This window comes from Polyergus mexicanus, unplaced genomic scaffold, assembly GCF_030449975.1.
Source record: "Polyergus mexicanus isolate NDT 795.1 unplaced genomic scaffold, iyPolMexi1.0 SCAF_8, whole genome shotgun sequence".
Classification (NCBI taxonomy): domain Eukaryota; kingdom Metazoa; phylum Arthropoda; class Insecta; order Hymenoptera; family Formicidae; genus Polyergus; species Polyergus mexicanus.
The window spans coordinates 2788042-2800802 of NW_027223328.1; the positions used below are offsets into that span (position 1 = coordinate 2788042).

At 34.6% G+C, this 12761-nt stretch overlaps 2 protein-coding genes across 6 annotated transcripts; one reads left to right on the forward strand and one right to left on the reverse strand.

Moving 5' to 3' along the window:
• Positions 1-230: 230 nt before the first annotated feature.
• Positions 231-9263, forward strand: LOC138935689 (uncharacterized). 4 transcript variants are annotated; one of them, XM_070300454.1, is made up of 7 exons: positions 2412-3250; positions 3428-3478; positions 3591-3985; positions 4989-5344; positions 5697-5857; positions 7133-7317; positions 7654-9263. In XM_070300454.1, the coding sequence occupies exons 3-7, from the start codon at positions 3890-3892 to the stop codon at positions 7948-7950; spliced, it is 1095 nt and encodes a 364-aa protein (XP_070156555.1). In that variant the 5' UTR covers positions 2412-3250; positions 3428-3478; positions 3591-3889; the 3' UTR covers positions 7951-9263. The 4 variants fall into 4 exon arrangements, with proteins under 4 accessions (XP_070156554.1, XP_070156557.1, XP_070156556.1 ...); XM_070300453.1 differs by lacking the exons at positions 2412-3250; positions 3428-3478 and adding an exon at positions 231-510; XM_070300456.1 differs by lacking the exons at positions 2412-3250; positions 3428-3478 and adding an exon at positions 523-541.
• L(2)37cd (general transcription factor IIIC subunit l(2)37Cd) lies at positions 8408-11757 on the reverse strand. 2 transcript variants are annotated; one of them, XM_070300449.1, is made up of 8 exons: positions 11636-11757; positions 11014-11207; positions 10633-10785; positions 10027-10552; positions 9361-9936; positions 9057-9265; positions 8775-8958; positions 8408-8700 (listed from the first exon to the last, which is right to left on the reverse strand). In XM_070300449.1, exons 2-8 carry the CDS (start codon positions 11146-11148, stop codon positions 8528-8530), a joined length of 1956 nt encoding a protein of 651 aa, XP_070156550.1. In that variant the 5' UTR covers positions 11149-11207; positions 11636-11757; the 3' UTR covers positions 8408-8527. The 2 variants fall into 2 exon arrangements, with proteins under 2 accessions (XP_070156550.1, XP_070156549.1); XM_070300448.1 differs by lacking the exon at positions 11636-11757 and having other exon boundaries at positions 11014-11481.
• Positions 11758-12761: the final 1004 nt, after the last annotated feature.

The following is a 12761-nucleotide window of genomic DNA, read 5'->3' on the forward strand; positions in this document are numbered from 1 at the left end:
GAATAGCAAAATATATATGTCGAGAAATATTTTCAATTATGTGTGCAATATTTTTCACTTGCGTATAAAAAAAAAAAAAAATGAAAAAAATTTTAATAAATAAAATATAATTTTATGCATAAATTTTTACTTTACAAAAAGAATTCAGTCATCTCGAATTCGCAAAAATTTCTGAAATACTATTGAATTTTTTCTCCCGATTGTTAAATAAAGCCCATGTGACATTCGGTTCAAAAATCTTAGAATTTTCATTTTATCAGCGATCCCCTTTAACATCTTTCGTCCATCGGTCTCGGCACCACTGTGCGTCGTACACGTTTCGTCTTTCTCACACGTTCAGTGGACACCGAGGTACCCTCGTCAACCGGAGACGCGACGCGATTGGCGCTTGGCAATCGATGTATTTGACGCGCGATTGTGTAGGTGAGTCGCGGCTACATACAGCGGTATAGCTACACGTCCCAGTCTCGTCTCTCGTCCAGCAACGGAGTCAGTGGAGCCGCCAGCCTGGTAAGGATTGTTTCGCGGTTTCGTGTATTAGGTTCGTTCGATCTCGACAGAGGACGATCGCACAAAAGGAATCGTCCTGCTGTCGCAATCGTCGTGATCTTTCTATCCGAGCCAGCGTCAGCGTGGCAGTGTTCGTGTCGCCGTGGAGGATAGGCACTTCCAGCGAGTGACTCCTTTTGCTTTCTCGAATACGGATACGCGCGCGGCCCGTTGGGAAATCTGCTGCGACCCCAATCAGGTTAAAAAGGCTCTCTCGCTTGATTTACCGTTCGTCCGTGGTCAATGCTGGGTGTGCGCGCCGCCCACGCAAAATAAGTTTATCAGTTTTTTTACTCGGCTTTACCCTCGCACGCTCTCCGGGAGCACTTGTCAATAATTCGAACGTACGTGACGTGAGAGAGTCGTGGGTCTCCGTCGTGTTACGTCGCTACAAGCTTGCGCTTGTATTCTTGTCACGATAAAAGTGCACTCTTATCGCGCCGACACTTTATTCAGGATTATTATAAATATTTACACGAGAAAGAGAGAGAGAGAGAGAGAGCGTTTTAAAAATGCCAATTTAGAATAACAGATTTTTAAATGTCATCGTATACGTATAGATGAGAAAATGGTCATATGTGTATGTGTTGGAAAAAAGATTAGTGTGTGTCAAAATTCTCTTAAAATTAAAAAAATTCCAAATATGCTCCCAGAACCCCTTTACGTTGACATTTCCTGATTTAACACCATAAAAGGATGAAATCTCTTTGTCGCAAAGATTTTAACCGTTAGTAGGACACTATCGTCTTTATAAAGGATATTCCGTGTTGCTCTTCAAAAAATCAAATATCCATCTCGAGATTCTAAAAAGCGTTCACGTTTCTTACTCTCGAAAGTAATAGCTCGTTCACTCCCTAAGAGCTCTGCGATACATGTTTTACCGAGTTTTATCATTATCCGAATAAAAAGTTCAGAGTTTAATAGAGAATATAAGTTTCTTCTCTCTCTCTCTCTCTCTCTCTCGCTCTCTCTCTCTCTCTCTCTCTCTCTCTCTCTCTCTCTCTCTCTCTTTCAATAGAGAATAATATTCTATTTTTCTTTATTCTCCTTAATATTACATCGCGTCGCGTACGTAATAACAGAGCTCTCTCGCAAGGACTTGTTTTTTCACGCATGGTCGATTAAAATAGAGATCGATATAGACGAGTTGGATTGGTTTGGCTCCATTGCAATTCCTATAAAAATTTCTTTTTCTTCTCGGCCTCTTTTTTTTTTCCATCGTGGAAAAATAACTCATCCATAGAATTCGTTTTTTCATTCAATGACCACGACTCGATTAACTACGAACTTCGATTTCGTTGAATTTTATTAGAAAGTTAACTTGGCCTTCTTTTTTATTTCCATTGATTTGTTTTGATACTCCAACAAAGAGAATCGCACGAAAAAAAAATTACAACCGTTTAGCCGAGATGATAGCTTCGGTGATAGATGTCGGCCAAGAAAATAATTCTAATAAAAAAAAAAAAAAAAACGAAATAAATAAATAAATAAAAGATCTGGAGCACGATTTTTTCTTTATATACAAAGCTTTGCTTTGAAAATCATTTGAAAATTATTAATTTTTCTATCATTTAATCAACTTGCATAAGTTTTTGATGGCATATATCAAAATATGAATAAAAATGAAGTATATTAGATAAAATATGAAAAGATTTTAATATTTTTCAATCATCTTATTTCATGTAACTTGAATTATTCTTTATTATATTTTTCAAAATAATATGTTGAATTTTTTCGTTCAATTGATAATTATTATTGAAATATAAATAAAAAATGATTTATGTAATGTAATAACAAGTTACTCAATTCACAAACAAAAAAATGTCAAATATTTTTATTCTCTTGAAATCAGTTTTTTTTTTATTAAGTCGTATGAAAAAAAAATATTAATTTTTATTTTCGAATTTATTATGTAAAATAATTTATATTAAAATTCATCTTGATGATTGAGACAATATAATTTTTGCATTTATGCCTCTAAAATTGAATTAGTCGCGAATAATTAAAATATTATTGTGCTGAGCTAAAAAGAATAGAAAGAATTAAAGAAATAAGAGTACAGAAATAAAAACACATATATATATAAATAAAAAACAAAAAGTTATATCGGATAAAATATACAATATACATATTACTTCCTTTATTTTCCTTTCGCTCTCAAGTAGGGAGTTTTGATATTCCGTAGATAAATCGAAAGAATACAAGGAGACAAAGAAAAAAGTGTTCTTTCATATTTAAATTTACGATAAACGATTACATCGACAAAATACAAGTAAATGAAGCAATAGTAACTCGAGAAAGGCCAGCTCTCAAGCGCGCTTGAATCTACTTTCTCCCACGTGTGCTCTCAGGCGAATCGATCTAGTTGACGTGAACTTAAACGTTGTCGTTTAAAAGAACACAAAAGTTACATTTGCATGGAACGGTTACGACCCGAGGAGCATCGAAGCGTTTTCAATTTTAGATCGCGCGGAATCAGATGATCGCGGTTTCGAAGGAATTGCATTACACGGAAATTCCACACCGCAATGGCAAGAACTAACTCTTTATCCGCTTACGATGCCGCTCTCAAGCGAGTGAACGGAATACCGTAGGTTCTCGGAGACTGCGTTAGGTGTACACACACTTTGTTGAAGCGAACGGTTATTTGTTGCGGAGACTGGATCTTTAGGATTTCATGATGAACTGTGACTTTGTTTCGGTAGATGATAATAATGTTAGACGTATTTCCAATATTCGTTTTTTTTTAATTTTAATTTAATTTTATTATTATTATTTTTTTTAATTTTTATTGCAATTGTTAGGTTTATTATATATGAACTTATATTTCTCATAAATCTTATAATTGTATATATATATATATAACTCGCGTTAATAGGTGAAAAGAGAAACGAAAGGAGAGAAAGGACATTGTTGCTCCAAAATCCATGTACACACTGAGTATTAATGTCAATTATAATTAGTCGTTAAACATTGGTTTTTTTTTCCCGATGGCAAATCGGGAGAGAAAAGCATTTTCTCATTTTGACTTGTGTCGCTAGAAACGGAGATCAACGCGAGGCAGGTGATGCGGAGATAAAAGAGAATGGGAATCGTGTCGTAAAAACGAACGCAGAAAGGACGAGACGAAAGAGAGAACGGAAAAGTGGATTGATGAAAAGAGAGGAACTTGGTTAAAAATATCAAGTGGGATCGAAGAGAGACGCGACGCGAAAGACGATCGGGACGAGAGTGAAGATTACGCATTGTGTGCGCGAAACGGAAAGATATATATGTATATATCTTATACCGTGGAGTGCGGATACACACATACACGCACGCCAATGCTCAAGACCGTACGATGGCCGATGTTTTGTCCGAGAATGTCCCGAGGGCTGTGAGCGTCGTTGACATCGCTGCCGTGGATAATGTCAGGAACGACGTGAACAGAACACAGGTACCGTTTTTCAATTCTCGTTTTGACATTATATCTTCACGTGCAACCATCTAGTCACCGAAATTACCGTTTGCTTAATTATATATATATATACACACACTGAGAAACGAAAAATAATTTTTTTAATATTTTATTTTTCTCTTTGATAGCAGCTGTTAAATCCTCCTCATCTGGCCAAGATGAATTGATGAGAGAATAATTGGAAATTATGCACAAATTTAATGTAGAGAAGACTTTACTTTTATATAACAGGATGTCTGCTCTCCGGAAAAATATGAAAAACTTGAAATTGTCAGGGATTTCTTTTGTGGAAATATCAGAGAACTCTCATGGAATTTTTTTGAAAAAATTCTCTCTTTGATAATTTTGCTCCATATTGTAAACAATCGGCAAGCCAAATGAATTATGCATTTAAAGATTCTCTTTACTTGAAATTTTAAACAAAAATCTGGAAGATCAGGAAATTTCCGAGGAATTTTTTTACAAAATTTTAGTAGACATCCTGTATATAATCTCGAATTTACTAATCTTATTTCTTTGAAAACAAAGCTTTGAAAGAAAATTTGTTCCATATTTTCGATTCATTCTTTCATGCGGACACCCGTTTCTTCCGATTGTAAATATCGGATAAATTTTTATCTATTCATCCAACATTTATAATACAATGTTCCCTGGTTATAAGATTGCTGCTTGGGAGCGATCGTAATCTTTCGACTAGGATACGAACGTTTCTATTTTCCTGGAACTATTTGGGCGACTCGCCAAAGAGGAAAATGAGATGAGAATGAGAGCGAGCGAAATAGAGTGACATTTTATGAGCTTATTCAGCTCTTTCGGCGTCAGATAAGAGCTCGAGATTCCCTCGTTCAAGAGAAGAAGCAGCGAGAGAGATAATTCACTATTTTATAACCGGAGAAAAAAATCGTTCTAACCGAATCCCAAAATTCGCATCACAGCTCGATCGAATTGTTGCGCTGAAATTTATAGTCTATTTGTATTTCAGGAAACGACACGGGACAATGTACGGTCTTTCACTTCGACGGAAGCGCAAACGGAACTGGCGCTTCACGGTGGACCAGAAGCGAGTCAGAGCGAGGAGGTTCCCAATGGCATCCGAGACGCTCGTAGGCGAGAACGACGGTTACGAAGGCAACATCGTCGCGCCCTGAGATCCTGTTCCATACCGACGACGTATCCCGGAACCGCGCCAGGCTGTCAGACAGTCTCGACCGCGCTTGGAGTACCGTTGGTGCCACCTCCTAGAGGTTTCCTTCATCCTCCTCCCCCACACTTGGGTCTCAGAGGTCTCAGCCTCGGTCTACCTTTTCCTGTACCCGCCAGCGTCTCTGCCTTTGGCAGGTGAGTCACGATCATTTTTGACTTTTTTTTCTACGAGAGTTATATTTTAAAGCTGTATTTAATTCGATGGTATGTGTGAAAGATAAATGTAAAGTTGATAAATAAGTAACACAAAATAAGTAACACGTTGCGAAACATTAAAATAACTAATAAAAATGTAACTTCAAATTTTCTAATTAATTATACGGGATGCACAAACAGACATTTCTAATCCGAAAGTACATCTTATTTACGAGCTATATGATCGTACATAGCTTTACGACTGGCGTTGTACAGTGTGCGCACACCAAATGATCATCACGAGACGAGTGTATGTCAGTGGGTCACTCAACGATCACTTTTTATGTCACAGAGATGCAGTTCCGAAACAGTGCTGCGGCTTAAGTTCCCCGCCTGTACGCTGGTCCATATTAGGTGTTGGTTTCGTAGGTCTCGTTTGCGCCGGTGCTGGCACTCTCCTAGGCGCTCTTAAAGCTTCTGGTCGTGATCACCTCGTGGGAATATTCATGTCCGGTAAGGAAACGCATTTTCCTTATTTGAGATTACCGATATGCGAGATTTTAGTAGTAAAAAAATACAAAATCCGGTGATTAAAAATAATGAAGCTAATTGTTTTAAGAAAAAAAGACTACAATATCTGTACCTGATTATCCGATAAAAAATTATTTTATTCATAATATATTCGTCCTTAAAATATAGCAAATAAATGACACAGTCAACCAGCGACTGGAACGATTTGTGAAGATATTATCTCTTGATATGAGAAAAAATCTTGCAAGCAATCTTTGTATAGTCATAGCTTTTTGTATTATATATACTGCTGTACTATGTGAAACAAATGGATATCTCTATAGGTAGTTTATCTTCATTGACGATATTTTACAAAAATTAAATATATACTTGGGAGGATTGAGAGATCATAAACTCGAGAATTAAAAATGACTCGGCCGAAATCATTTTATTCAGAACTAGAGTTACTATACGTTTAATCTCAAAATCTGTAACGCTTATTTTCTCAAAACTACTTAGATTTTTTTCTTTTAGCTATAGATTTTCGATGTCTTCGAAAAAACTTTTTTTTTTAGTGAAAATTTCAATTTTTTTCAGCTCAAAAACAAGTATGCGTATATTCATTTATTCGCTATATTCTCCCAACTTAGCAATTATTTTTATTCTTGATTTTTTTTTTTTTTTAAATGTAAATTTCTTTGTGTAGAGAAAGAATTGCGGAAGAGAAACACATTTGCCTTATTTACAAGTTTTTGAAATTTACCGTAAAAAAAAATCACTTTAATAATCATTACATATAGAGTGCCAGGGCCAATTAAATTCATGTGGTGACAGAGTCTAGCAAGGGACAGGAGAAGAGGATAGGAAAACTCAAGTTTGCAACAGTTACTTTCTAAACGTGAGCATGTAACCTGCGACCTGTTCAGAATGCCTCTCACAATAGGGGAATGCTCTACAGAGAGATCGATGTATACTTATCCACATAGAGAGGCCGTGAGATCGAAGGAGTGACGTACTCGTAGATCGGAAAAACAGATATCGCTGCTTGTTGACTATATAAACACTGCAATTTATGTCATTCTTTTTTTTTACTTTCACTTAAAAAGCAGACTGTAGTCTATAAATATTTCAACTGTTTAAATCTATTATAAACGGACGAATATGAAGATTTTAGAGAGAAATTACTTTCTTCGTATTGTAACTATAAAAGTTATTACATAATATTACAATGACATTACATAAGTATTATTATTACAATAGTGTATGTTATCTGTTAAGGTATAGGAGTGCTTCTGGTATTGGTGAGTGCAGTAGCATGGCGATTGACCAACCAAGACTACTGTGGCAGCTTCTTTGGTTTCACAGGCATTTCCAGTAGGATACCGCCTATGAGACCGATACATCCATATGCCGCTATGCTTTATCCAGAATTCCAGTTTAGAACCCCACCACCGAGTTATCAGGTAAAATAGCATAGTAGAATAAAATCTGTAATCTGTAATGTGTAAAAAGTATTCGAAAAAAATCGAATTCAATATTCGATTTCAATTTCTAGATACTTTTACCAATTAAATGTGTAATGATACGAAAATTAATAATCTGTATATGCTTTCTAAAAAATATTAGAGATGCATACAAATTAGTGTCACTTGTATCACATATTCATTCAAACATTCGATTTTTTTTTATCTAAAATCTAAATACGTTCTTGGCGCACGCGCACACACTTGGTGTTTGAGATGCTGTTGCGCCTCTTGATTATAAACAAATTTATATGCAAACTATATATTTCGTTACAGGCTAGTATGCAAGAATATAGACTTCGGCTGTTGTTGTTGGACCGACTGCAACCTACAACATCGCCGCCACCGACCTACAGATCGAACGCAGGAAGTATCGCAGCTCCTGCTACAACGAGGGAAAGTCGACCGCCGAGTTATTGTGCTGAAACGAATGTCACACCGAATGCCACTCTAGTACCCTCGAAAAAGGACGCGAATCTCGTTAGAATTGTTCAAACTGAATCCGAGCCAGTTATTCTCAGTGGTGATCAAACACCACCTATAACTGCTGTCGAAGTACTGGCGCATCTTTAGATTCCGAGCGAGGAATATCACATAGACATAGAGTATATCACATGTTTGGCCATTTTTACAAAGTCTAAAGCGATTGTGATCATGCATCTGGAAGATGATGTAATTGTGTAAATTAATTATGGTCGTGAAAAAAGATGAAAATACTTTAGACGCCATGTATGCCTTCACACCTCAACTTCCATATCGAATGCATCATATGTAGATATTCATTCATCATGACATAAATCTGTGTGCAATTAAATACTTGATGTTTGTATATATAGGCCTATGTGTAAAACGAAGAAATTCATATTACAATTTTTAATTAAGGATAATTATATTTTATATTTATTTTATATATATACACATACACATACATACATATATATTACATTTACATATATCTGCATATGTGTATATATACAGATAAACATACTTTTATATATATAAAAGTATAATTACTCTGTAAAACTCTAAATCTAATGTTTTGTAAACAAATGTCAAGTTAATTTAGAATATTACATCTCAATGCATTTTTGAAGAGGTATCTAGTAAAAAAATATAGTTAGATTTTTTTCTTGCATATTTATAATTTTAATTAGTTAAACTCAGGCTTCAAATCTTCATTAATCACATTCGATTCCAAAGTAGGAGTAACATTCAATTGAATCTCTGTAGAATTCGCTTTGCCTTTTCTCGTTCTTTTATTAATTGTTTTATTAGTTTTTAATTTAATGCCATGTTTCCGTTTCCTTGGAAGCGATGTTGGATCTATAATAAAAAAGTATATAAATTTATTCTTAATATATATAACATAATTTTAATGAAGTTTAACGAATACATACGATCCTCAGGAATGTTCATCCTCTTTCTCAGAACGGCGCGCACTTGTTTGTTTAAAATTTCTCTGCATTGTACATCAAAACCAGTTGGCAGCCATCCTCTTTTCTCATGACATTTTATACCAGGTAAGGGGTCAGGAAGCTTTGCCAACATTTCTTGTATTTCTCCTATTAGAACGTCGCAATACTAATAACATAATAAATAAAGATAATTTCATTTATTGTACAAAATCAAGTATTTTCCATAAGTTATCAATGCTGTGAAAAAAAGAAATTGACAAATACCTGATAAAACATTTGTCGGGAAGGGGGTACCATGCCTTCTCGATATATATACACATTCTCATGTAAATGTCGCTCCTTTTTCGGGTTTTGTTGCTGACTCAGGGTAGCAGTGAGTATAGCAGGTTTTTGTTTAGAAACGGACGCAGATTTATATGGTAATGTATAATTTGAATAATTTCTTTTGCATCTGACAGTCAAACCTAATCCATCTATAGATTACATACAAAAATTTTAATCTTTTTTATAGAATATTCTTGTATTGTATAAAATATTAAATATCTTTGGCAGTCGATATATAACTTACGCATAGCTTTTAATCTATAATCCAACGTCTGATACTTTCTCGCATTAATATCCTTTCTTGGATCGTAACCAAGTCTCACCCACATGATTCTCCATGGTCCATTCATAAAATAATATGCCACTGATGGTAATAATATCTTTAATTGTTCAGATGTAAATTGTGTCTTATACATGATGGCATTTTTGGACCAAATTGGACGTTCCTCAAAAAGTTGGCGCACTTGTTCCAAGTGTGCATTTTGAAGGAACTTTACTTTCATAGCTGTTTCAATGCCTTTTGGTGCTGCGGTGGGTACCCCTAGCGTGGAAAAGTATATATAATTGGGAAAGCCTGCTTGACACTTTTTGTTTTTACCAATTATATTCTCCGAGTTAGAATCTATCTCAGTTTTTGGTATGTATTGCTGCACAGTGTCCATTCTACTGAACGCGGCTGGTGGCAGAAAATAAGGCACGTCATTTTTCAACCAAGAAAAAGGTGGTATACCTATCGGATAAATCGAGCTATATATGCATTCCAATTTTTTTGGATTTGATTTGCTCTGTGTCATTGGTACATATTGAAAATCGCATAAATCTAAAAGAAAAAAGGAAGAATATGTTAAATAAAAAAAAAAAGATTGGAATTATTATATAGAGAATGTTTTACATAATTTATTGAACATACTGGTAAATTTGAATTCAGTCTCGACTCTTCCTAATATTTTTAAACATGGTAATTCATAATCTGTCTTTTGGGATAAATTTTCATATCTGTTATTGTCAAACGTAGACAATACATTCTTTTTTCTTTTTGGCGAGCTTTTATCTTCATGTGTACTATCGACATTTTTAATATTATCTGCGGTACATCTTTTGTCTACAATATCTTCAATACTAACATTATCTTTGCAGCTATCCTCTTTTATCGTAACATTAAATGCACTATTAATCTGTTCATCTTCCACCAAATGGGATGTTTTAAGATTTTCTTTGCTACCAATAATGCAAGATGCAGTAGCTTCTAGATTTGTAGCATCCATATATTTTGATTGTGTAGCCTCTGTTATATCTGCTTGTGTTACCCTATTTTTCTTTATCCTAACTCTGAGTAAAAAACCAATTGTACTGTGTCTATCTCCACAGGCAGGTTTGCTATATCCATCATCAGGTCTAAATCGCAATTCCAGTCTTCTATTAGGAGCATCTACAGTCTGTTAAATGACCAAATATATATAATTAAGTAATTTAATATAATTAATTGAATATGAAATGTATAATTTGTATCATGTACCGTAGAAATAGAGCTAATGCCACCTAATGTTTCGATTGCTTTATCAACGTTAATTATGTTACCCGGATACTTAATGCATATCAGCTTCTTATCAAATTTGTGTCCAGAAATAATCGGACCTGTACACTGGCCATCCTGTTGATTCATTTGTATCTGTAATAGCATACTATTCAGAATAAATATTTTTAATTTAATCCGTTCATCTTAGATTTTGACAAAATACACTCATTCGAATTTTGTACCACAGACTTCCTTTAAATTTAAATTATACCCTCTCCAAATATAAACAAAAAAACTTTTGTCTCTTTATACAAAAAGGCATGAAATGTGAGTGCATTTGTATCAAAATCTGAGCGAATTAAATTGAATATTTATCCATGCATTATTCTCTGGCATTTCGATAAAGGAATCATCGCTATCCATTTCTTGACGATAATTGTCCACGTTAAAGTCCGCATCCTTGTCATCTTGTTTATCAAATGTTTCAATGTCACTAGGTTCGCTCGCTTCGCTCATAGTATTATATTTTTATTTTAAATCACATTTAATCATGCATATCTTTCTCGATTCTTCTCCTGAATAATGTGTAATAATATAAGATATAACTGAACAAGTGGAATAACACATGAGACACTAATCACTAATCAGCTGATGATGGCTACGTTCGGGAAGCACGCTTTTAAAGATTTCACGAGAATGCGTGTCGATAAATCTATCAATGAGACAGCTAGTATATCCGCGAATTATTAATTGCAAAGCTTGACCTTGACCTATCAGAGTAGTGGGATTCAGTAACTTGCTATCGATAGTTTTCGGTATCATTAACTAACGACAGCCAATATATATGCGCGTTGTCAATTCAAATCATGTCTAAATCGTCAAACAATAAAATATGGAATAAAATATTTTTATTCCAAATATCGATAGAAAAATAATTATTATTCGTAAGAATCGCAACAAAACGATAATTTATAATTTAGATTTTTGTCACTTCGATTCTTACTTTAAGAGAGATTTTTACTTGTATTTTACCGATTTGACAATAATTTTAATGGATTAATAAAATTTTTGTGATTAAAATGACATCAAACACAACATAAATCGAATAATTTTTAATTATACTAATAATAAAAATTTGGATTACATATATAACTAAAAATTATCCAATTTATATCGTGTTTGGTATCATTTTAATAGCAAAATATCATTAATGCATTAAAATTATTTTTAAACAGGTAAAACGCAAAATATAAAAGTTTTATTTTCCATGGTAATATAACACATATATACTTGTAAAATACTATATGTATACAGGATGTCCCAAATTTAAACGGCAAAACTTCGTGTAGGGGACCGAAAAACTAAGACAAGAAGTCACCAATCAGGACAAGGAAATTTTAATTTCCTTTATCCTGATTGGTCAAATTTCAATCTTCAATACGTAGTTTGATACGGGCTTAAACCTGCGTTCGAAACTCCTATTAAAATAGCGTTTTTGAACGCAATCCTGAAAGTGACTAGGGAATAGGGAAATGATCGCTATCCGCGTATCGCGATAACGCTACATCACTGATCGCTATCTTCCCGCCTTATTTTTTCAGTCTGTGTCAAACTGGCAATACTGGTGTCGCAAATTTTGTACTCTGTGATATATTCTGCTCGCAGGAATACGTGTAGCCATTGAAGGATCAAGTACAAAGGACTATAACACGAGTTTTACAATCGATCACAATGCAAGATACGAAGAAGCTACAAGAATTCATGGAGCTGGTCGGTCGGTTGAAGGTGAGATTGATACTGAGCTCGCAGATTATTGAAATACATTTTTGTACATGACACATATATTTCATAACGACTTCGTAACATTAGCTGTACCCAGTCAAAAGAGTTGGCGATGTAAAGTCACTCTTTCTCTCTCTCTCTCCGTCAGTTATTTGAAAATTTTCACGGAGATTCAAATGGACTTTGAAAGAAAAAGAGATAGAAAAAGCTGTATGTTTCATTGTCAGAGGAACAGATACCCAAGAACTACAAGAAGAGCTCGTGTCTCGCGTGTTGTCATCTGCCAAATCTCTGTCGCTTCCTCGTGTCTAATGTCAACATATTGGCCGTGTTCCGAGAATCACTGT

Coding starts and splice junctions, on each gene's coding strand:
- LOC138935689 (XM_070300453.1), top strand. CDS start 3,890: ATGGCCGATGTTTTGTCCGAGAATGTCCCGAGGGCTGTGAGCGTCGTT. Junction 5,345..5,696: donor AGCGTCTCTGCCTTTGGCAG/GTGAGTCACGAT, acceptor TTTATGTCACAG/AGATGCAGTTCCGAAACAGT. Junction 5,858..7,132: donor CGTGGGAATATTCATGTCCG/GTAAGGAAACGC, acceptor TTATCTGTTAAG/GTATAGGAGTGCTTCTGGTA.